This window comes from Nerophis lumbriciformis, linkage group LG38 (genome assembly GCF_033978685.3).
Source record: "Nerophis lumbriciformis linkage group LG38, RoL_Nlum_v2.1, whole genome shotgun sequence".
Taxonomy (NCBI): domain Eukaryota; kingdom Metazoa; phylum Chordata; class Actinopteri; order Syngnathiformes; family Syngnathidae; genus Nerophis; species Nerophis lumbriciformis.
The window spans coordinates 23072669-23099409 of record NC_084585.2 but is presented as its reverse complement, the minus strand read 5'-3'; the positions used below and the strand labels follow the sequence as shown (position 1 = coordinate 23099409).

General features: G+C 42.4%; 1 protein-coding gene across 2 annotated transcripts in view; it reads right to left on the bottom strand.

Moving 5' to 3' along the window:
- grm2a (glutamate receptor, metabotropic 2a) overlaps positions 1–26741 on the bottom strand; it is a 156039-nt gene that overhangs the window by 114012 nt on the left and 15286 nt on the right. For both annotated transcript variants that reach the window (XM_061932582.2, XM_061932583.2), the window contains one exon: positions 5630–6345. In XM_061932582.2, the coding sequence (XP_061788566.2) occupies positions 5630–6157 (528 nt within the window). In that variant the 5' untranslated portion in view covers positions 6158–6345. The remainder of the gene's footprint in view (positions 1–5629; positions 6346–26741) is intronic.

Below are 26741 nucleotides of genomic sequence, written 5' to 3'. Positions count from 1 at the left end.
GTACTCTTACTTGAGTACAATTTCTGGCTCCTTTACCCACCTCTGGTCTCCACTCTAATAAGTTGCATTATTAACAAACGTGTCTGTATCATTCAATTTACTGCATCATGAGCTTCATGAATTATTGTGGCCACTAGGTGTCGCCAAAATCAATTACCACACTTCTTCAACTTAAACACAGCATGAATACACTCCAGACGGTTAATAGTAAATATGTTGGTGTTTTTCATACCTACCATTGTTTTCTGTTTGACTAATTTCAATGACTTATATAATTATGTACTCTGATTTCATCATTAGCACCGAGGACCGAATGAGGCACCAGCGCCTCTGCGAGTAAGTCTGCCGTCACTTGTCATCGTGTCAGCCAAATCTGTGCACAACATCTGCAGCATGTTTGCCTTTGACAGCGGCGCTGCTGAAGTGTAAATTACCAGGAAAGAGAAAGACTTGCCGTGAATCAGATCAGTTCGGTGTACTGGGGATGAGATCCTGTGTTAACATCCTGCAAGTTGTACTGAATTCCACTCTGTAGAGCCTATGGTGAAGCTTTCATGGCACGTCCTTCTAGTGATCACCCGATAATTCATTTTAAATAAATAGATAAATATTTATAGCAGATATGATCATCTACAGATATGAAAAAGGAAATTTAAAAACATTTAAAAATATTATATTTTTTAATCGATGAGCTTCAAGAGGTAGTCACCTGAAATGGTTTTCACTTCACAGGTGTGCTTGAAGCTCATCGAGAGAATGCCAAGAGTGTGCAAAGCAGTAATCAGAGCAAAGGTTGGCTATTTTAAAGAAACTAGAATATAAAACATGTTTTCAGTTATTTCACCTTTTTTTGTTAAGTACATAACTCCACATGTGTTCATTCATAGTTTTGCCCTTGGTCAATTATGATTCTACTGCTGCCCTTCTGTAAAAAGTATTGGTGTCTTTATTGATAATTATTTTAAACTTGACAAGCAAATAAGCTCAGTCTTGAAAAATGCCTTCTTCCAGCTCAGAAGGTAAAACCATACCTGTCAATACAATGCATGCACGACTATTTCTAATTGCTTTACACTGCATCTGGAAAGTAGCCACAGCCCTTCACTTTTTCCACTTTTTGTTATGTTACAGCTTTATTACAAAATGCAATACATAATTTTTTTTTGTCCTCAAAATTATACACACAATACCCCAAAATGACAATGTCAAAATGTATTTGTAGCTCTTTGCAAATTTATTAAAATTAAAAAAATAAGAAATCACATGTACATAAGTATTAACAGCCTTTTCTCAATACTGTTGATGCACCTCTGGCAAAAATTACAGCCTCAAGTATTCTTGAATACGATGCCACAAGCTTGGCACACCTATCTTTGGGCAGTTTTCCTTTTTGCCCATTCCTCTTTACAGCACCTCTTAAGAACCATCAGATAGGATGGGAAGCGTGGGCGCACAACAATTTTCAGATCTCTCCAGAGATGTTCAATGGGAGTCAAGTCTGGGCTCTGGCTGGGCCACCCTAGGAAATTTACAGAAGTGTCCTGAAGCCATTCCTTTGATGTCTTGGATGTGTGCGTGGGGTCGTTGTCCTGCTGAAAGATGAACTGTCGACACAGTCTGAGTTCAAGGGCTCTCTGGAGCAAGTTTTCATTTAGGATGTCTCTGTACATTGCTGCCTTCATTTTTCCCTCGATCCTAACTAGTCTCACAGTTCCTGCCGCTGAAAAACATCCCCATAGCATGATGCTCCCACCACCATGCTTCACTGTAGGGATGGTATTGGCCTGGTGATGAGCAGTATCTGGTTTCCTCCAAACATGACGCTTGACATTCATGCCAAAGAGTTCAAACTCCGTCTCATCAGACCAGAGAATTTTGTTTCTCATGGTCTGAGAGACTTTCAGGTGCATTTTGGCAAACTTTTACGAAGGAATGTCTTCCGTCTGGCCACTCTACCATACATGATTGATTGGTGTTTTTATACGAGATGGTTTTCCTTCTGGAAGCTACCCCTCTCCCCACAGAGGAATGCTGTAGCTCTGACAGAGTGACCGTCGAGTTCTTGGTCACCTCCATGACTAAGGCCCTTCTCCCCCGATTGCTCAGTTTAGACGGCCGGCCAACTCTAGGATGAGTCCTGGTAGTTTTTTCGGATGATAGAAGCCAATGTGCTCATTGGGACCTTCAAGACAGCAGATATTTTTCAGTACCCTTCCCCAGATTAGTGCCTCAAGATAATCCTGGTTTGTGCTCTGCCATGCACTGTCAAGAGCGAGACCTTATCTATAGACCAGTGACGTGCAGTCACTAGAGGCAGGTGAGGCGGGGCCTCACCTGCCATCATGGAAAAAAAAAAATGTAAAAAAAAAAAAAAAAAAAAAAAAATTAAATTGTTAAATGTATCCAGTGATTATACTATAAAGTTCTTTTCCATTTAACTTCACCAGTTTTGGATTATTTTTATTCAAAATCGCTGAATTTTCACATTTGCCGTTCAAATACTGAGAAGAGACGGTGCGGTGAACAGCAGCCAGTTGAGGCACGTCACTCATTTGTGCCTCACCATGGATTGCGGACTCGGCTAACTGCTGGCCTGCGGTGCAGTGAGACCGTATTGTTTTATGTACTATATTATACATTTCCATAGTTTAGTTAGCTGAGGTATATAATGTACAGTGTATTTTGTCAACAACTGTATGTGTGTAACGTATCTCTTGTGCTGAGCGATCATAAAACGGCTGCAAAAGACACACTGGCTGAGGCTCGCAGTAATCCGCCTCCTGCACCCCCGCCGTAGAATTTGCACCCCCTGACGGGAGTGTTATATCAACTAAAGCCCACACTTAAACTTTCCACGTGCAAGATTGAATCTATTTAAAAAAGTTATTTCATAAGAAGCCAAAAAGTGCAAAAACAATAATGTTCGTGTTGGAGGAGTTGTGAATGACTGCACAACATTAGGTACACCTGCAGACTGCAGGTGTACCTAATTCACAACTCCTCCAACACGAACATTATTGTTTTTGCACTTTTTGGCTTCTTATTAAATATCTTTTGTAACCTATTTTTATGGGCTTTCCTCTTTGTGATGTTAAGTTCCTGTTATGCGCTGTTATACAGTATATGCCTTGAGCTCTTATTTTGAAGGCGCTAAGAGCGGAAGTGATGACACGTTGGAGTGGAGCGTAGGTTTTTGAAAGAAGGTAAATAAAGTGGTCCTCGTGTAAACTGGAGCCTCCGTGTTTGTTATTTTGTAGTTTCATACAGTATAGGCGACATTTATAAACCCTCGGTTACACTTTTTTAAATAGATTTAATCTTGCACGTGGAAAGTTGAAGTGAGGGCTTTAGTTGATATAACACTCCCGTCAGGGGGCTCATTAATCCAGCACAACAGCGGCGCATGGACTTTATTTATAAGTAAAGGTAAGACCATAATAACGTTTTTTTATTAAATGTGCTTTTTTGTGTGCTACAGTTTGTATGTGTAAAGTTAAAGTTAAGTTAAAGTACCAATGATTGTCACACACACACTAGGTGTGGTGAAATTTGTCCTCTGCATTTGACCCATCCCCTTGTTCACCCCCTGGGAGGTGAGGGGAGCAGTGGGGAGCAGTGGGCAGCAGCGGCGCCGCGCCCGGGAATCATTTTTGGTGATTTAACCGCCAATTCCAACCCTTGATGCTGAGTGCCAAACAGGGAAGAATGCTCGTATGAGCTTTTAAACATAACCCGTTAACTGCTGCCAATCAAATGGTGAATAAGATACTCTTTAGGGTTCATATGTTTGTAAATTTGACTGTGATGAAGTCAGTGCCTCACCAGCCATGAACCTCACCGCACGTCACTGCTATAGACAGATGCATGCTTTTCCAAATCATGTCCAACTGAATTTACCACAGGTGGACTCCAATTAAGCTGTAGGAACATCTCAAGAATCATCAGTTGAAACAGGATGTACATCTCAGTTTTGAGCTTCATGGCAAAGGCTGTGAATACTTATGTATAGGTGATTCTTCTCGTCGCCTTCGATGGCTGGGCCATGTGCATCGAATGGACGATGGCCGGATCCCCAAAGACATCCTCTATGCAGAGCTTGCCTCTGGCAAGAGGACAACGGGACAGCCACATCTCCGCTTCAAGGATGTCTGCAAGCATGACCTGACAGCGCTCGACATGGACCTGAACACCTGGGAAGAGCTTGCTCAGGACAGATCCAGCTGGAGACACACCGTGAACACTGGACTAAACACTGGCAAAGCAAAACTGTGCCAGCTTGCAGATGAGAAGCGAGCTCAGAGAAAGAGCAAGCAACTACATCCTGTAGCTGACTCAACCTACAAATGTGCAACAGAGACTGTCACTCCCGTGTGGGTCTGTACAGCCACAGCAGACGCTGCATGACCAACTAAATCATATCCAAGGGGCACCAATCCATTGTCTTCCGAGACTTACGGATGCCAACAACAACAACAGGTGATTCTTTAATTTATTCATTTTTCATACATTTGCAAAAATCTCTTAAATATTTTTTACATATTGTCATTATGGAGTATTGTGTGTAAAATTGTGAATTAAGTCAATTTTGGAATAGGGCTGTAACATAATATGTGAAAAAAGTGAAGCGCTGTCAGTACTTTCCGGATACACTGTAAAGCAGTTACTAACCGTTGTGCATTATTGGACTACTGTAACTCTCTATACCTTTTCATTAATCAGTCACTCCACTCGTCTCTTACTACTGGTCCTAAATGCAGCTTTATGCCGGCTCACAGGAACCAGAAAACACGAGCACATCACTCCCGCGCTGGTTTCTCTCCACTAGCTGCCTGTTTTTATAAATAGGTTCAAGATTTTATTTGTTTTTAAATCTCTCTGTGGGCTGGCTCAACCTAACAGCACTTTGGGGGAGCCGTGTCTGTTTTAAAATAGTGCTATATAAATAAATAAACCTTGACCTTATAAACCTTTTGAGCTCTTGGATGGCTGACACCATTTAAATACTACAATTTAGAGCAAACTAATTTGTTCAAGGGGCCACATTTCCTAGGAGTTCAGGACCGAGGGGCTTGACTGTGCACTTCTTATCTTGAGAACCAGCATCCTCTGTAGTGATCTAAATGTATTTTATCAGACGTACAAATATTAGGAAAAAAAATGTTAATGTAGATATCTGCCGATGTTTACACTGGACAACGTCAAAATCACCAAAAATGATTCCCGGGCGCGGCCACCGCTGCTGCCCACTGCTGCTGCCCACTGCTCCCCTCACCTCCCAGGGGGTGATCAAGGGTGATGGGTCAAATGCAGAGAATAATTTCGCCACACCTAGTGTGTGTGTGACAATCATTGGTACTTTAACTTTAACTTTAAGAGCTTGAGTGTTTCGGGGAATTTGCTGCAAAAGTGTTAGTCACTTCCAAGTTTTGAACTGGACTTCGGGGCTGGTCTGGTGTCAGCCCACTGGCTGCCAGTTGAAAAGCCTTGATTTAGAGTCATGTTGGACAGTGGAATTAACTTGGGGTACTTGGAGAGGACCCACTTACATACATAGAGAAGATGCAAGCCCAGCCCAGGACCTAACTAGAAACATGCATGCTGTGAGGTGCCAGTGTTTATCAATGCTTACCTGAATGGAAACATCACTGTAAGATCCTCCAATAACTCCAGAGATGGCCAAGGGGACATCATCATGGATAGCATATGAGCCATCAGGGCAGGTGTACTCACTGTCGTCCACTTTGGTGAGCGAAGCCCTGACGAACTCAAGAGACTGCTCTAGTGCGTAAGTGTCCTTGGAGCATGTGTCCAGTATGTAAGCTCCTAAACGAATCCCGGGTAAGATGCGCTCGTCCTTGTTGATTTGGTCAAGAGCGAGCAGCATGGCCTCCAGTCGCTGGATTCCTCGTTGAGCGTTGATCTTCCCACAGTCCTCAGCGGCCTTGCCCTTTTGGTGCACCGGGAAGAGGCCGCCGATCATCAAATCTCCTTCCAGCGTGATTTCCTTGTTGGAGTCAGTGTTATAGCCGACCACAGGCAAACCCAGGGGAGCCCCGGCAAATAGACTCACGCACACAACCAGTAAGATGAGGCGGGACAGCCACAGGGGTCGGGGCACAGGGCGCACCCCCAACACCGGGGATTTCCCCAATGACATATCCCTGGGCAGAGAAAAGGTCCTGTGTGTTTCGGCTGTTGCTGCTTTGAATGTTGCTGCCTCTGAAGAAAAGGACAGTGAAGCCGAGCACCCGATCTCACAGCACCGCTCTTTTTATTCTGACAGAGGCCATTGAAAGCATCCGTGCGATGGTTGGTCTCCTCTTCTGGGCTTTTGGAGATTAGAGCCTGCAGATCAAACAGAGAGGAAGTCACTAACAGCTTCAGATGCAACACAACAATTCCTTAGTCTTTCTGTGGCTGCCAGGAACTGCATGAGCAAGTAAGAATATACCTTTTAACATCTCCAGACACACACAAATAAACCTTGAAATGTTTTTTTTTTACATTAAACCATTTTCAACCATTATAGTGTTCAGTAATTAATATAATGAAATATAATTTGAAAATGTTAATTTGTATTCATTATTTAATTATGCATGCACTTATTTTTTCATGCAATATTCTTTGCAGTGGACATCTAATAACTAGTGCAGGATTCTCAAACTGTGGTACGAGTACCACTAGCGGTATGCGGGGTCCCTCTAGTGGTACGCCAAAGAATCACTTAATTATGTACAATTAATCTTATTTGATTAATTATTCAAGTGCAGATTTGTATTTTCCTATATTTAAAAACAGTGTTACTGTTCAAACTGTGCTTATTATTACAGTGGCCAAAAGTATAAAAAATACCCGTTAAATAAAACTTTTACCTCTGAGGTTTGTATTTGGTCACAGAATCTCCCTATGTCTAGCATTAAAAGACTACAATTGGTACAAAATGCGGCTGCTAGACTTTTGACAAGAACAAGAAAGTTTGATCATATTACGCCTATACTGGCTCACCTGCACTGGCTTCCTGTGCACTTAAGATGTGACTTTAAGGTTTTACTACTTATGTATAAAATACTACACGGTCTAGCTCCGTCCTATCTTGTCGATTGCATTGTACCATATGTCCCGGCAAGAAATCTGCGTTCAAAGAATTCCGGCTTATTAGTGATTCCCAGAGCCCAAAAAAAGTCTCCGGGCTATAGAGCGTTTTCTATTCGGGCTCCAGTACTTATGGAATGCCCTCCCGGTAACAATTAGAGATGCTACCTCAGTAGAAGCATTTAAGTCCCATCTTAAAACTCATTTGTATACTCTAGCCTTTAAATAGCCCCCCTGTTAGACCAGTTGATCTGCCGTTTCTTTTCTTTTCTCCTCTGCTCCCCTCTTCCTTGTGGAGGGGGGGGGGGGGGCACAGGTCCGGTGGCCATGGATGAAGTGCTGGCTGTCCAGAGTCGGGACCCGGGGTGGACCGCTCGCCTGTGCATCGGCTGGGAACATCTCTGCGCTGCTGACCCGTCTCCGCTCGGGATGGTGTCCTGCTGGCCCCACTATGGACTGGACTCTTACTATTATGTCGGATCCACTATGGACTGGACTCTCACAATATTATGTCAGACCCACTCGACATCCATTGCTTTCGGTCTCCCCTAGAGGGGGGGGGTTACCCACATATGCGGTCCTCTCCAAGGTTTCTCATAGTCATTCACATCGACGTCCCACTGGGGTGAGTTTTTCCTTGCCCTTATGTGGGCTGTGTACCGAGGATGTCGTTGTGGCTTGTGCAGCCCTTTGAGACACTTGTGATTTAGGGCTATATAAATAAACATTGATTGATTGATTGATTGAGAATCCTTTAGAGGATTATTCTACTAAGGAAATAGCTTCAAAAGTGCACATTTCCATCACAAGCTCTCCAGAGAGTGGTGGCATTGCCCCCAGGACATTGGGGAACTTAAAGGATAGGTAGGAGTAGAGATCAAGTTTCATTGAGCAAAAGTGGCGCCTCGGTGTTGTCTGCCTTCGTACAAACAAACTGGGTTTTATCCAAATTGGCCGGCCCCAAAGCTAGAACAACAAAGAGTAACTGTTTTCGTGTAAAAGGTATTTAAGGACAGTTGTCCAAGAAGACAGCAGAAAAGTAATCAGGCACATACTCTTTCTCCTGGAAACTGCAGTTCCAGTCAGAGGCTCGCTGAAACAAATAAAGCTTTTTGTTCGACGAGTCCTCGTTGGCGTCTTCTTGGCTCATCACGCATCACACGATCATCAAAAATACAACACCTTGTTTTAAATGAATACTTAGGCCTCCTATGCTACTGTATTTTAATGTTGGTCATTATGGTGGTACTTGGAGAGCCAAGGGTTTTCTGAGGTGGTACTTGGAGATCCACTGATCCAATATTAGGTATTTAGGTGGTACAGTATATCAGTCATACTATGAATAGATACGGCTACACAAACATGTATTTCTACATCTTGATGAATTATTGCACAAACCCTCATCATCGTTTTATATGACAAATTTGTCTTATGTCCGCCACAAACGTAGGGCTGGCTTCAAATGGTCAACGATTCGGCAATTCAATTCGGAGGAGTCTGATTCCACTATTAACCTCTCAGTCGACTTTTGGTCTCGTCTTCTGGCTCCGGTGTTGAAATATAAAAACATCTGATTTTACATTTCTGCTGACTGGTGATTTCAACTTTTGTTAGACGAAACATTATCGTATTAATTTTCCAGATCTAGTCGTTGCTCTTTTACACGAAAAAGGGAGAATACTTTGTTTTTCCAGATGGATTTTATTGTTTTTTTAAATAAAATTCTAATAAACCTTTTTTTTCTCATTCAAATTCCATTGGTGAAACTAAAATTCAATAACTAAGACTCACAGTAGGTGCTGGTGCAAGCAACTCTTAAGAGTGTTTTGTACGGTTAGATAAATAAATATATACAGTACAGGCCAAAAGTTTGGACACACCTTCTCATTTCAATCCATTTTCTTTATTTTCAAGACTATTTACCTTGTAGATTGTCACTGAAGGCATCAAAACTATGGCACCTGTGAAGTGAAAACCATTTCAGGTGACTACATCCTGAAGTTCATCTAGAGAATGCCAAGAGTGTGCAAAGCAGTAATCAGAGCAAAGGGTGGCTATTTTGAAGAAACTAGAATGTAAAACACGTTTTCAGTTATTTCCCTTTTTTTTTGTTAAGTACATAACTCCACATGTGTTCATTCATAGTTTTGCCCTTGGTCAATTATGATTCTGCCTTCAGTGACAATCTACAAACGTTTGTACAATGTAAATAGTCATGAACATAAAGAAAATGCATTGAACGAGAAGGTGTGTCCAAACTTTTGGCCTGTGCTGTACATAAATACATATTTTCAAGTTCTCAATCATGCTACAATTTGAGGGGCAGGGGAATAAAATGGTATTGTCCCCAAATGGGGGGGACATGACAAAAATAATTGAGAAATACTGAGGTACCCTATTGGTGACTTTTTGCTAAACGCAGGTCATACAAGGCGCAAGGATAATTATAACCCGCAGGTTTTATATGTCGATGTGAAGTGTGGAGTTCAAGCTGATCCAACATAAAGGGTTATTTTTCTTTGTCTCCTGTATTTGTGTGGGTTGCCTCCGATCCCACAGGCTTAATTAAGCAGGAGGTTGACTGTGGGTAAAGTTTATCAGCGTAAATCACTGAGCCAGAAGGATTTTTATCATATCCATCGTCTCAGCAAATCAACCTGACAGACAGGCAGTAATTAGCAGCACTGGAGCATCAGATCATGAACACTCAAACGAGGGCAATGAAGGAATCAGTGAGAGCAATGTTGCAAAATAGTAGCCTGCCCCTTAAACAACATCAAAGTCTGCAACAGGAGTCAAGACCATGGACATGGTTCTTTTGGGGTTTCCTCTGTTTTTCTGTCTCTCCTCCCGTCTCCTCCCTCTGCCTTGTTGTTTCCATGGAAACTTGCCGGCAGATGGAGCGAGGTATGAAGAGGCAAGTGGAATGCAGACCAAGACAAGTTGGTGTGTCTGGCCATGCATGGTGCACACTCCCCTGGGAGAACCGGCAAGTGTTCACTCTGAACTGGCCTGACTCTGCACACACACTCTCTGGTGTTTGGTTATTAACTGAATCTCTAAAACTAAAAACCATCGTTTTGTCACTTTTATCTTCAGTCAGACAGCAAATATTCTTGTTGTCAACACCTCTCCTCCGCAGCCATGCATGCGGTTGCTAGGTTACGATATCATAAAAAAGTGATACGAGGAGATAACGCGAGCACATCAATGTCGTTAGTCATCTGCCGGTGTAACCTTGGTGACTGGGAGTTGTGAAGACAAACACTTAGAACTGGTGTTAAAATGAAATTACAGGTTAGCAGTCCCTTATTGGCAAGTTGTCAGGGTGTGAACTCGTCTCATGCTGCATTAGACATGTCCAACGTTCCCATTTGCTTCGTCAGCAGCTTGTCAACTGGTGGACGTAGACGACCTAAATGGGTCAAGTCACTTCTCGTCCCCTCGAATGCCAAAAGCACCAGCAGTCAGGCCGACAAAAGCACGCTTGTCTCGTACAAGAAAATTTTTATTAATGTTTGTGGAAGTCTGTGCAATATAGCTATGCAGCCAAAGCCAGAAAGCGTTTGTAATGCATACTCCAGAGAACATGGTGACAAAAAGATTTGTGGCTGTCACATTAGCAGCATCCGTCCCAAACTTGCATTACCACAGGAGGTCTGCAGCCGCTGGACTCTTTCTCTGCTTGTTTGTTTGCTACGTCTGTGCTTTTATGATATCATGCACGTTCACGCTTCCTGTGTGTTTCTAAAATTGTACCATTTCAGGAAAAATTGCATATTTTGTATGCCTAAAGAACATGTTCTGATAATAATTTAGTTGGTAACCCACAGTCATCTAGCTCAGTGGTCCCCAACCACCGGGCCGCGGCCCGGTACCGGTCCGTGAATCGATTGGTATTGGGCCGCACAAGAAATAATAAAAAAAAAATATATATTTTTTTTTTATTTTATTTTGTTTTTTTATTTATTTTATTAAATCAACATAAAAAACACAAGATACACTTACAATTAGTACACCAACCCAAAAAACCTCCCTCCCCCATTTACACTCATTCACACTCATTCGCACTTTCTGTTATCAATATTGATCTATATTGATATATAAATATCAATATAGATCAATACAGTCCGTAAGCACACATGATTGTATTTTTTTATGACAAACAAAATAAAAAGTAACAAAATACCATCCAAGCGTTGACCGGTCCGCAGTTACAAAAAGGTTGGGGACCACTTCTAGCTCCCCGTTATGCATACTCTAAATTGTTATGTCATTGCTATCATTATATAACAATGTCCAGTTAAGGGATGAAATGTTTTTTTAATATAAAATACTTTCGAGAATTTATTAATTGTATTACTGTTTTTTTTACATTTACAGGCCAAAAATTTGTCCTGTTAAAATATTGTAATTCTAACAATAATTAGGCCCTTTTGGAACTGCAATGTGTGTTACTAATCTCTATGTTTCCTTACATTGTTAAGGATCTTAACTTGGATTAAAACTCACCAAAGTTTGGTTATGGTTTTAATTTATTTCGAACATGCATACAGTTACAATATGGTATATTACATATTTCCAATTTCTCAATAAAACATGTCAAAAAAGGAGAATGAAGAAGCAGACCCTATTTAATTGGATCCCTTTTCCATTTCATAGCAATTGGTTAATTTTTTTTTTTTACAAAACCCCAAACCATTGAAGCTGGGACGTTGTCTAAATTGTAGATAAACACAGAATACAATGATTTGCAAATCCGTTTCAACCCATATACAATTGAATAGACTGCAAAGACAATATATTTAACGTTCAAACTCGAAAACGTTGTTATTTTTTGCAAATATTAGCTCATTTGAAAAATTCATGCCTGCAACATGTTTTAAAAAAGCTGGCACAAGTGGCAAAAAAGACTGAGAAAGTTGAGGAATGCTCATCAAACACTTACTTGGAAGATCCCGCAGGTAAACAGGCTAATTGGGAACAGGTGGGTGCCATGATTAGGTACTTGGTGACTTTAACAAGGGAAATTTGAGCCAGGAATTACCCAAGTATAGAGGATAACACTTTCGATCACTGTTACACTACAATAAGTAAGGCAAACCATGCAGTCCTGCGCCCTGCTATCGGACTATCAGATCACGTAATGATGCACTTCATACAGACAGAGACTGAAACTGGTTAAACCTGTTATGAAGACCATTAAGAAGTACACCACTGAGGCTGTGGGGGAGCTGCGCGCATGTTTGGAGACGACAGACTGGGAGGCAATTGGAGCAGCCACGGACAATCTGGACGAGTATACGGAAGTGTGACCTCATACATTCAGTTCAATGAGGGGCGAATCACTCCAACGCGCAACAGGGCTTGTTATAACAACGACAAGCCCTGATTCACACCCAAGCTCCGACAGTTGCGCAAGAAGCAGGAGGCTGCGTGGAAGAGTGGGGACTGGAGTACCTACAGAGAAGCAAAGTACCACTTCAACAGGGAAGTGGAGAAAGCTAAATCTGTGTACTCTAACCGTCTACAAGAACAGTTCAGCTCCAATGATTCTGCAGCCATGTGGAGAGGGCTAAGGGCCCTTACGAACTATAAGCCCAAAGCCCCCCAGACCCTGAATAACCGGACTCTCGCTCAGGGCCTCAACACATGTGTGTTGAGGCCCTGAGCGAGAGTCCGGTTGTTATGATGAGCTGAAGGCCGTTCGTGACGACAGTAATGTTACTGTCGTCACGAACGGCCTTTAGCTCATCAAAGCTCTGCTCCCCCCCACCAACGCCAGCACCTCATTAAAGGACTTAAAGGACTCCAAGGACATCAAAGGACTCCAAAAACATCACAGGACTTCATCAAAGGCCCTCTCCATCCGAGAGGAGGATGTACGCCGGCAGTTCTTGAAGCTGAACACGCGGGAGGCCCCCGGGCCGTATGGTGTCTCCCCCTTCACCCTGAGACACTGCATGGATCAGCTGGCTTCTGTCTTCACTGACATTTTTAACACCTCTCTGGAGCTATGCCGCGTGCCGTCCTGCTTCAAGACCTCCATCATTGTCCCTGTCTCAAAGAAACCGCGAATCACAGGACTAAATGACTACAGGCCGGTGGCGCTGACATCTGTGGTATGAAGTACTTTGAGCGCTTGGTCCTGCCCCACCTCAAGGACATCACCGCCCCCCTCCTGGACTCACTGCAGTTCGCCTACAGACCCAACAGGTCTGTGGATGATGCAGTGAACCTGGCCCTCCACTTCATCCTGGAGCATCTGGACTCCCCAGGAATCTACGCCAGGATCCTGTTTGTGGACTTCAGCTCTGCTTCAACACCATCCACCCTGGACTGTTACGAGACAAGCCCTACCAGCTCAGCGTGCCCGACTCCCTCTGCAGTTGGATCAATGACTTCCTGATGGACCGAAGACAGCTGGGGGAGATTGTCTCAGACAGTCGAACCATGAACACTGATACTCCTCAGGGCTGTGTACTTTCCCCCTGGCTCTTCTCCCTGTATACAAACTGCTGCACCTCCAGTTACCAGTCCGTAAAACTGCTCAAGTTTGCGGATGACACTACCCTCATCGAGCTCATCTCGGATGGCGACGAGTCCGCCTGAAGGAGAGAGGTGGACCGGCTGGCGTCCTGGTGCAGCCTCAACAACCTGGAGCTGAACGCCCAGAAAACAGTGGAGATGATCATAGACTTCAGGAAAGTCATAGCCCCACCATCCCCCCTCACCCTGATTGACTCTCCCACTCCGTCTCCATTGTGGACTCCTTCCGTTTCTTGGGCACCACCATCACCCAGGACCTCAAGTGGGAGCTGACCATCAGCTCCCTCATCAAAAAGGCCCAGCAGAGGATGTACTTCCTGCGTCAGCTGAGGAAACTTAAGGTGCCGACCGAGATGCTGGTGCAGTTTTACTCAGCCATCATCGAGTCCATCCTCACTTCCTCCATCACCGTGTGGTTCCCCGGCCCCACAGTCCGGGATAAGCATCGACTGCAGCGCATTGTATGTGCTGCTGAGAAGGTTATTGGCTGCAAGCTCTCATCCCTCCAGGACCTGTTCTCCTCCAGGACCAGGAGGCATGTGGGTCGGATCACAGCTGACTTTTCTCACCCTGGACACAAACTACCCCCCCCCAGGCAGGAAACTACGGTCCATCCAGACCCACACCTCCCGCCACCTGAACAGTTTTTTCCCCTCGGCCATTAGGCACATGAACAGTAACAAGATCTGATAGCTCAGTTACAGCTCATTGTTTTACCTATTCTGTGTTATATGTGTTTTATGTTGCATGATTGCACCAAGAAAAATTCCTAGTTTGTGAACCCGTTCTCAAACAATGACAATAAAAACTATTGTGATTATGATTATGATTATGATTCTGATAAAAGCAGCTGATTGATTAATTGATTGAGACTTTTATTAGTAGGTTGCACAGTGAAGTACATATTCCGTACAATTGACCACTAAATGGTCAATTCATGATACAGATATATACTATCAGATATATACTATCATCATAATACAGTCATTACACAAGATAATCACATTGAATTATTTACATTATTTACAATCCGGGGAGGGGGGGGGGGTTAGGTTTGGTTGTTATCATCAGTCATCAACAATTGAGAACAGAGAAATGGATATTGGAACAGTGTAGGTCTGACTTGGTAGGATATGGACAGCAAGCAGTGGGCAGAGAGAGAGAGAGAGAGAGAGAGAGAGAGAGAGAGAGAGAGAGAGAGAGAGAGATCAGAAGGCATAAGAAAAAGTATCTGCATTTGATTGTTTACATTTGATTATTAACAATCCGGGGAGGGTGTTAGTTTAGGGTTGTTGCTGCCTGGAGGTGAACTTTTATTGCTGTTTTGAAGGAGGATAGAGATGCACTTTCTTTTATACCTGTTGGGAGCGCATTCCACATTGATGTGGCATAGCTTCCATGAAATGCTCAGTCATTCACAAATAAAGATGGGGCGAGGGTCACCACTTCGTGAACAAATGCGTGAGCAAATTGTCGAACAGTTTAAGACCAACATTTCTCAACCAGCTATTGCAAGGAATTTAGGGATTTCACTATCTACGGTTCGTAATATCATCAAAAGGTTCAGAGAATCTGGAGAAATCACTGCAAGTATGCGATGATATTACGAGCCTTCGGTCCCTCAGGCAGAACTGCATCAAAAAGCGGCATCAGTGTGTAAAGGATATCACCACATGTGCTCAGGAACAATTCAGAAAACCACTGTCAGTAACTACAGTTGGTCGCTACATCTGAGTAGGCACCATTTATTGCTATCATGTGAAATGTGGAGTTCAAGCTGGTTGGGAGAGGGGCCGTGCCAGCAACCTGAGGGTTCCTGGTTCGATCCCCACCTACTACCAACCTTGTCACGTGCCTTTTTTCCTTAAGCAAGACACTTCACCCTTACTCCTGATGGGTTGTGGTTAAGGCCTTGCATGGCAGCTCCTGCCATCAGTGTGTGAAAGTGTGTGTGAATGGGTGAATGTGGAAATAGTGTCAAAGCGCTTTGAGTACCTTGAGAAAAGCGCTATACAAGTATGACCCATTTACCATTTACCTATAATGCTGAAAGGTACATACAGGTTTTGGAGCAACATGCAGTATGTTGCCATCCAAGAAACGTTATCATGGATGCCCCCTGCTTATTTCAGCAAGACAATGCCAAGCCATGTGTTACAACAGCGTGGCTTCATAGTAAAAGAGTGCGGGTACTAGACTGGCCTGCCTGTAGTCCAGACCTGTCTCTAATTCAAAATGTGTGGCACAATATGAAGCCTAAAATAAAACAACGGAGACCCCGGACTGTTGAACAACTTAAGCTGTACATCAAGCAAGAATGGGAAAGAATTCCACCTGAAAAGCTTCAAAAATTGGTCGTTTACTGAGTGTTGTTAAAAGGAAAGGCCATGTAACACAGTGGTAAAAATGCCCCTTTGCCAACTTTTTTGCAATGTGTAGCTGCCATTAAATTCTAAGGTAATGATTATTTGCAACAAAAAAAAATTAAGTTCAGTTCGAACATTAAATATATTGTCTTTGCAGTTTATTCAATTGAATATAAGTTGAAAATGATTTGCAAATCATTGTATTCTGTTTTTATTTACGAATTACACAATGTGCCAACTTCACTGGTTTTGGGCTTTGTACATTACACAAGAATATTCTGTTTTTGTCACACTATCTCTTTAAATTAGATAGATAGATAGTACTTTATTGATTCCTTCAGGAGAGTTCCCTCAGGAAAATTAAAAGTATTCATTTATTCTGTTATTTGTATTAGCTTCTGTGTGTTCTCTTCTGAACAAAACGCAGTCGTGTCGTCTGCAAATAAGACTAACTTTAAGGTCTTAGTAACCCTGCCAATATCTTTTATATAGAGATTGAACAATTTGGTCGCAGTATTGATCCCTGGGGTACGTCACAAGATATATTTAGCACTGGAGGTACATATGTGTTCACCTAGCTTCATGCTTGGCTTCCTGTTATTTAATAGCTTCTTACCCAGTTCAAAACTAACCCTCTAATGCCATACCGTTCTAATTGGTTAATTAAGATATTATGATTACTTGTGTCAAATGCTTTTGTTAGATCCATAAACACTGCAGCTGCACACTGTTTACCATCTATTGAATTGGTAATCTCCTACATTATTTCAATTAATGCCATCATTGTTGAGATGTTGTAGCTGTATTGGTTTTCTGCAATTGTTATATTTTTCTAAATGAATTTGTTACATACATTTTCTATAATTTTAGGAAATTGTGGAAGCAAGGAAACAGGTCTATAATTTGTCTCAAGTCTTATACATTTGTACAACTTTTGTCGTTTTTATTTATTTTGGAAATGTACCTGTTTGAAATGATAGATTACTGATATATGTTAAAGGTTCTGAAATCTCTTCAATAAACCCTTTTATTATTTTCATATAAAATATATTACAATCAGTTGAGGTCTTAGATTTACATTTATTTGACATCTTCAATGGATCTTCTTCTGTCAAGTCTGTGAGGAATATCAAGTTGGGATTTATGGTGTCATTCAAGTGCTCAACAGACCCAGAATCTGGAGTCCTTTCCTCCAAATGTGGTCCGATATGTACAAAGTAATTATTGAAACTTTTAATTACTTCATTTATATTGTCATTTTTTGAAGTTTGGAAGCATTCAGGTGATAAATGGGATATTTTAGAAGTCTTTAATATGAAATCGCAAGTTTACTTAGTAGAGCCTATAAATAAAAATTTAAAAATCACGGATTGTCCGAAAATTTAGTGGAGACGTCAATTGGAAAAGAACGCATAAAAAAGCCTGAAGAACCCATGTTTGAAAACAAACAGGAGCTCGGCCATTTTGGTCGGGACTGGCCATTGTAGGCAAAAAAACTTTTACAAACTCCTCCCAGGGACTTTGACCAAATAACCCCACATTTGACCAAATAACCCCACATGGCGATGATAAATTGTGAAGTATTTTAGGCTGAGTAATAGGATGTGAAAGGACCCTCTAAAAACACGAAACCTTGTAATGCCACTCTGAAACATCACATAACTATAATAATTGGTTTGTATGATTAATATGACCCCCTAAAAGATCTTGACAGCCTTAATGTCACTAATGAGTACTGAGTGCCAAACAGCAGTTGACTTCCAAGTACCCGTACTGTTGCGAGTACTCGTACTGTTTTCAATCTTGCCTTTTCTCTCACCGCTGCAACAAAAAGCTATTTCATAGCTAACTAAATCTTCGTAGGTTTACAAAATGCTTGTATTCAATTTTTCAATCTGCTGCACTTCTCCTGAGGTGATCCGGCACGTCCACTCCCTCAGAAAACAGCTATATGCTTAACTAAACGACATTCCAACACATTTAAAAGCATCCACAAATCCAAACTGTGTATTATGGGACATATTATTGCCGGATAGACATTTATCGTTATGAATATACATATACATATACAAAACCTGATGTGGCCTGGATGTTCGACAAATGATAGATAACAGGGGCTCCTTCTGTCATAATTTTTTATTTCTTCAATTATTTATTTAAGTTATTATTCCTTTGGAAAAATAATAATGATAATAATAATATGAATTGTTGCCCCGAGCTATTTATTTTCATTTTGCACATATTTTACATTGTAGACTCTTGCACAGATATAGGAGCCACGTCTGCTCGTTGAGGTTTTAGTTAAAAGATTTATGTCACATCGAAGTTACATAGTTTATGGACGATTAAGTGTGTTTATGTTTGTTGTATTTTTAGTTTTTTTGTTTATTTCCTTTTTTAAGGGTTTATGTTTTGGGGAATTTGGGTTATGGGTCCTCCAGATTTCCATTTATTAATATTATTATTAATAATAGGGGCAGCACGGCGGAAGAGAGAGGTTAGTGCGTCTGCCTCACAATACGAAGGTCCTGAGTAGTCCTGAGTTCAATCCCGGGCTTGGGATCTTTCTGTGTGGAGTTTGCATGTCCTCCCCGTGACTTTGTGGGTTCCCTCCGGGTACTCCGGCTTCCTCCCACCTCCAAAGACATGCACCTGGAGATAGATTGATTGGCAACACTAAATTGGTCCTAGTGTGTGAATGTCAGTGTGAATGTTGTCTGTCTATCTGTGTTGGCTCTGTGATGAGGTGGCGACTTGTCCAGGGTGTACCCCGCCTTCCGCCCGATTGTAGCTGAGGTAGGCTCCAGCGCCCCCCGCAACCCCAAAGGGAATAAGCGGTAGAAAATGGATGGATGGATGGATATTATTATTAGGGATGTCCGATAATATCTGCCGATAAATGCTTTAAAATGTAATATCGGAAGTTATCGGTCGCGGAAGAAGATGGATGGATGGATGGATGGATGGAAATTATTGGTGTCAGTTTCAAAAAGTAACATTTTTGACTTTTTAAAACGCCGCTGTGTACACGGATGTAAAGAAAAGTACAGAGCGCCAATAACCCTAAAGGCATTTCCCTTGCGTGCAGGCCTAACCACTTAATATCTACGGCTGTTCATACACACAAGTGAATGCCATGCATACTTGGTCAACAGCCATACAGGTCACACTGAGGGTGGCCGTATAAACAACTTTAACACTGTTACAAATATGCGCCACACTGTGAACCCACACCAAACAAGAATGACAAACACATTTCGGGAGAACATCCGCACCGTAACACAACATAAACACAACCGAACAAATACCCAGAACCCCTTGCAGCACTAACTCTTCCGAGACGCTACAATATATACCCCCCGCTACACCCCCCCCCTCCGACCTCAACCCCGCCCCCCCAACCCCACCCACCTCTAAGGGAGAGCATGTCCCAAATTCCAAGCTACTGTTTTGAGGCATGTTAAAAAAAATAATGCATTTTTTTCCATAACTAGAGTTGATTTATTTTGGAAACTCTTGTTACATTGTTTATTGCATCCGGCGGGGCATCACAACAAAAGTAGGCATAATAATGTGTTAATTCCACGACTGTATATATCGGTATCGGTTGATATCGGAATCGGTAATTAAGAGTTGGACAATATCGGAATATCGGATATAGGCAAAAAAGCCATTATCGGACATCTCTAATTATTTTTGTCTGGATACTTATTACTATACTACCTTTCACAAAGCAGTGATTCCTCTCACCACTTAAAATATATGTGATCATGGCTAATACACTAAAAGGAGTATCCTGATTGAGATTTGTCTCTTGGAATGTCAAAGGTATGAACGGTCCAGTTAAAAAGGGTAGAGTATTTTCCCACTTAAAATATCTTAAAACGGAGGTTGCTTTTTCATAGGAGAAACATTTGGTTACTAAAAAGGTTGAAAGGTTGAAAGCCTCTATTTTAGTATAGTAAAACAAGATGTACAGCGATTCTAATACATTAGGAAACACAGTTTAGCCCAGACCACCTGCGACCCGTTTAGATTTTCAATCCGGCCCGCCGGACGTCCTACATAATTTTTTTAGACCTTTAACATCAAAACTGTCGCTGCCATTATGATGTGCAGAGCTGTTTTTAAATTACCGTAAAACTTGAACTATAGAAAGTAATTAAATGGTCAAATTCTGCGCTTTTGAGTGTTATACGAGCTATTACAGTAATTTACGTCAAAGCAGCTCAGACGAGACACAAAGCAGAGTGGGCGGGGTTAGTTTTCAGAGCAGCCAGCCCAAAATGCGTGTGTCAGAAACAGATGCGGGAGCAGATTTTTACATGATAAAATGTTTGCAAAGTGTGTCACTTTGCATTCTTTGTTTGCTGTTCTTTACATTTTAGTTGTGTTTTGCTTGGTCTGAGAAGTAAAAGAGGAGCGACGTTCATTTGTTGTCAATATTCAGTGTTTTATTATTCATAGTTAATATTGTAAATCCCACTTTCTTTACTTGAATGTACATTTTGGGTGTCTCATTCAGTAAAAAAATTAAGAATTCCATTCCAATTTTTTGAGGTGGTCTATCATAACTTTTTTAGAACTCTATCGGACATTGTGACTTTTGGTATTAGTGTTCCTGAAAAAAAGGGAACCAAACACACATACCATACAGCAGATTTTTACAGCTATATGGTAAATGTATAGCTTTTCTACCGTCAAGGTACTCAAAGCGCTTTGACACTATTTCAACATTCACCCATTCACACACACATTCACACACTGATGGCAGGAGCTGCCATGCAAGGCCCTAGCCACTATCCATCAGGAGCAAGGGTGAAGTGTTTTGCTCAAGGACACAACGGACGTGACGTGGTTGATAGAAGGTGGGGATCGAACCAGGAACCCTCAGGTTGCTGTCACGGCCACTCTCCCAACTCCGCGACGCCATCCCCCGGCCCTCAGCTAAATGTGTACATATAATTTATACACACGTACACTTTGGCCCCTCAGACACATTTTCTTCTCTCAATGTGGCCCTCGAGTCAAAATATTTGCACAGCTCTGGTTTAGCCCAACAAATATAGCTGACCACTAAGGCCGGATTGTCATAGTCTCAGGCTCCCTTAAAAATGAACTGGTGGTTCTTGTCAATTTCTATGCACCTAACTCGGATTTTTTTAAGAAGCTGTCCAAAGTCGGGACCCAGGGTGGACCACTCATCTGTGCATCAGTTGGGGACATCTCTGCGCTGCTGACCTGTCTTCGCTCAAGATGATCTCCTGCTGGCCCCACTATGGACTGGACTCTCACTATTATGTTCGAGCCACTATGGACTGGACTCTCACAATATTATGCGAGATCCACTTGACGTCCATTGCACCGGTCATCCCATTGGGTTGAGTTTTTTCTTGCCCTGATGTGGGATCTGAGCCGAGGATGTCGTTGTGGCTTGTGCAGCCCTTTGAGACACTCGTGATTTAGGGCTATATAAGTAAACATTGATTGATTGATTGATTGAAGAAAGTATTTTCACTTTTACCAGATTTAAAGTCTCACCACTTATTCTTAGTTGGTGACCTAAACTGCGCAATAGATACTTTGTTAGATAAATCTTGCCCAGGACAAATGTTTCCTTCTAAAATGGCTAAAGCAATTTCATTATTTATGGATCAAGTAGGAAGTGTGGACCCATGGCGCTTTCTCCATCAGGGTTAAAAAAATATATATATTTTTACTCTCAGGTCCATAAAATATTCTCAAGAATTTATTTAATACTTTTGGAGACGCTGCTTCTGCTTTTCCCCACTTCCGGTTCCGGTTCACCGTGCGTGACTGCTCGCTGACTGCTCGCTGACTGCTCGCTGTTTCGAAAAAGCTAAGTATCGTTCTATTTGTGTGCTTTTAATTGTTCTGCAGCTTTCTTTATTACTTCCTAAACATATTTAGTAGTACTATTTAACTTGCAAATCACCCGATCTCTGTCTCACCACCCCTCCCGCAGCTAGCTAGCAGCTAGCTGCTAAGCTAACGAAGCTAGCGCGGAGAAAGGCGGCGCCGGTCGTCGGTCGGAAGGAAGCGCCTCCCCGCACACCGTGACCACGACTTCTCGGAAGACAGCAGGAACTTCACTCGGTGACAGAAAACACTGTGAGTATGGCTTCCTGCGCGTCTTGCACCTTCTCACGGAGAGGCTGCTCTGCTAGAGGGCCGTGTCCGCCAGTTAGAGCAGAGTAATCTCGTAACTTTAGATGTTGCGGACACATCTGCTAGCGTTAGCTGTAGCGAGCTAACTAGCCCAGCCTGTAGTAGTCCTAAGCGGCCTACAAGCTACGGTGTACCGGTTGAGACGCATAATAGATTTAGCTCTTTAGCTAGTCCTACACCCCAGTCTACCGGGCACCACACCTTAGTCATAGGGGACTCCATCACCCAAAACATAAAGCTTAGCAAACCAGCCACAATTAAGTGTATTCCCGGTGCCAGAGCACCTGATATTGAAGCTAATCTTAGGGAGCTAACTCGCAACAGGCCTAGTAAACACGTACGACAGGCTAATCGCACCACTAGTTATGCGAATATAGTTGTACATGTTGGCTCCAATGACACTAGAATGAGACAGTCAGAGATTACAAAGAGAAACATAGCCAGGACTTGTGATCTCGCTAGAAAGATGTCCAGGCATCGAGTAATTGTCTCTGGCCCCCTGCCTGCGAGAGGCAATGATGAGAGATGTAGCAGATTAGTCTCGCTTAACAAGTGGCTGGCTAGCTTCTGTAGACAACAGGGACTAACGTTTATTGATAATTGGCCCTCTTTCTGGGGCAAACCAGGCTTGCTGATGAGAGACGGCCTTCACCCTAACCAGGAAGGCGCCATCATCATGCCTAAAAACATAGACTACTGTTTAAGTCACATTTGACTAACTACACTAGAGCAAGCCCGGTCACAGGCAATTACAGAGCCTGCTAGTCCGGGTGAGGAGTCAGTTAAGCTAGAACTAGCCAGCGCCAGGCTGGACAATCCCTGTACGCATAGCAATTATTTTAGAATAATACACAACTCACATAATGTGTTTTCTGTTGTGAATGTGTCAGAGGTAGATATGCATTCTACTGAGGTGGCAAATCATGATGCGATCAGTCTATCGCAGCATCAAGCAAACAATCTGAAAATTCCCGTCGTATCAATTCCTAGACATGGTTGAAACTATTTAAAGTGCACTACGTATAATAAACGCAACATTATTAATATTGCTACTACGGATAATTAAAACAAAAACTCGTCAAAACAGCCCAATACTTATAATATGGGCTTTTTAAACATAAGATCATTGTCTCCCAAAACGTTATTAGTTAATGAGGTCATTAGAGACAACAATCTTAATGTCATTGGTCTTAGCGAAACCTGGCTCAAACCAGACGATTTTTTTGCGCTAAATGAGGCATCTCCTCCTAACTATACGAATGCGCATATTGCCCGTCCCCTCAAAAGGGGTGGGGGAGTCGCACTAATATACAATGAAAACTTTAACCTTACCCCTAACCTAAATAATAAATACAAATCGTTTGAGGTGCTTACTATGAGGTTACTACGACCTGGCTGTTATCTACCGCCCCCCAGGGCCCTACTCGGGCTTTATCAATGAATTCTCAGAGTTCGTTGCTGATCTAGTAACGCACGCAGACAATATAATCATAATGGGGGACTTTAATAACCATATGAATACCCCATCGGACCCTCAGTGCGTGGCGCTCCAGACTATAATTGATAGCTGTGGTCTTACACAAATAATAAATGAACCTACGCATCGCAACGGTAATACGATAGATCTAGTGCTGGTCAGGGGTGTCACCACCTCCAAAGTTATGGTACTCCCGTATACTAAAGTAATGTCCGATCATTACCTTATAAAATTCGAAGTTCTGACTCATTGTCAACAAGCTAATAATAATAATAACTGCTATAGCAGCCGCAACATTAATGCTGCCACAACGATGACTCTTGCTGACCTACTGCCTTCGGTAATGGCACCATTCCCAAATTATGTCGGCTCTATTGATAACCTCACTAACAACTTTGACAATGCCCTGCGCGAAACCATTGATAGTATAGCACCGCTAAAACAAAAAAGGGCCCCTAAAAGGCGCACCCCATGGTTTACAGAATAAACCAGAGCTCATAAATTATCATGTAGAAAGTTGGAACGCAAATGGCGCGCGACCAAGCTTGAGGTTTTCCATCAAGCATGGAGTGATAGTTTAATATCGTATAAACGCATGCTTACCTTAGCTAAAGCTAAATATTACTCAAATCTCATCCGCCTCAACAAAAACGACCCTAAATTTTTGTTTAGTACAGTAGCATCGCTAACCCAACAATGGACTCCTCCCAATAGCTCCACCCACTCGGCAGATGACTTTATGAATTTCTTTAATAAGAAAATTGAACTCATTAGAAAGGAGATTAAAGACAACGCATCCCAGCTACAACTGGGTTCTATTAACACAGATACAACTGTATTTACGACGGATACTGCAATACAAAATAGTCTCTCTCTTTTTGATGAAATAACATTAGAGGAACTGTTACGGCGTGTAAGTGGGATAAAACAAACAACATGTTTACTTGACCCATTTCCTGGGAAACTTATCAAGGACCTTTTTGTATTATTAGGTCTATCAGTGCTAAATATTATAAACTTATCACTTTCCTCTGGCACTGTTCCCCTAGCATTCAAGAAAGCGGTTATTCATCCTCTGCTCAAAAGACCTAACCTTGATCCTGATCTCATGGTAAACTACCGACCGGTGTCCCACCTTCCCTTTATTTCGAAAATCCTCGAAAAAATTGTCGCACAGCAGCTAAATGAACACTTAGTGTCTAACAATCTCTGTGAACCTTTTCAATCCGGTTTCAGGGCAAATCACTCTACGGAGACAGCCCTCGCAAAAATGACTAATGATCTACTGCTAACGATGGATTCTGATGCGTCATCTATGTTGCTGCTTCTTGATCTTAGCGCTGCTTTCGATACCGTCGATCATAATATTTTAATAGAGCGTATCAAAACACGTATTGGTATGTCAGACTTAGACTTGTCGTGGTTTAACTCTTATCTTACTGACAGGATGCAGTGCGTCTCCCATAATAATGTGACCTCGGACTATGTTAAGGTAACGTGCGGAGTTCCTCAGGGTTCGGTTCTTGGCCCTGCACTCTTTAGTATTTACATGCTGCCGCTAGGCGACATCATACGCAAATACGGTGTTAGCTTTCATTGTTATGCTGATGACACCCAACTGCATGCCCCTAAAGCTGACCAACACGCCGGATTGTAGTCAGCTGGAGGCGTGTCTTAATGAAATTAAACAATGGATGTCCGCTAACTTCTTGCAACTCAACGCCAAGAAAACGGAAATGCTGATTATCGGTCCTGCTAAACACCGACATTTATTTAATAATACCACCTTAACATTTGACAACCAAACAATTACACAAGGCGACTCAGTAACGAATCTGGGTATTATCTTCGACCCAACTCTCTCGTTTGAATCACACAGTGTTACTAAAACGGCCTTCTTTCATCTCCGTAATATCGCTAAAATTCATTGTATTTTATCCACGAGCGACGCTGAGATCATTATTCATGCGTTCGTTACGTCTCGTCTCGACTACTGTAACGTATTATTTTCGGGTCTCCCTATGTCTAGCATTAAAAGATTACAGTTGGTACAAAATGCGGCTGCTAGACTTTTGACAAGAACAAGAAGCTTCCTGTGCACTTAAGATGTGACTTTAAGGTTTTACTACTTACATATAAAATACTACACGGTCTAGCTCCGTCCTATCTTGTCGATTGTATTGTACCATATGTCCCGGAAAGAAATCTGCGTTCAAAGAACACCGGCTTATTAGTGATTCCCAGAGTCCAAAAAAAGTCTGCGGGCTATAGACCGTTTTCTATTCGGGCTCCAGTACTATGGAATGCCCTCCCGGTAACAATTAGAGATGCTACCTCAGTAGAAGCATTTAAGTCCCATCTTAAAACTCATTTGTATACTCTAGCCTTTAAATAGACCCCCTTTTAGACCAGTTTAACTGCCGTTTATTTTATTTTCTCCTCTGCTCCCCTCTTCCTTGTGGAGGGGGGGGGCACAGGTCCGGTGGCTATGGATGAAGTTCTGGCTGTCCAGAGTCGGGACCCGGGGTGGACCGCTTGCCTGTGCATCGGCTGGGAACATCTCTGCGCTGCTGACCCGTCTCCGCTTGGGATGGTTTCCTGCTGGCCCCACTATGGACTGGACTCTTACTATTATGTTGGATCCACTATGGACTGGACTCTCACAATATTATGTCAGACCCACTCGACATCCATTGCATTCGGTCTCCCCTAGAGGGGGGGGGGGTTACCCACATATGCGGTCCTCTCCAAGGTTTCTCATAGTCATTCACATCGACGTCCCACTGGGGTGAGTTTTTCCTTGCCCTTATGTGGGCTTTGTACCGAGGATGTCGTTGTGGCTTGTGCAGCCCTTTGAGACACTTGTGATTTAGGGCTATATAAATAAACATTGATTGATGATTGAATGATATTATTTCTACACTGATAAATGCTTGTATTCCTGTTGTCGAAAACATAGACTATTCAACAATAGTGATATCTGACCATACTTCCTTTTTGGTTCTGCAAAATTATCTCTAAAGTCCATCCATCCATCTTCTTCCGCTTATCCAAGGTCGGGTCGCGGG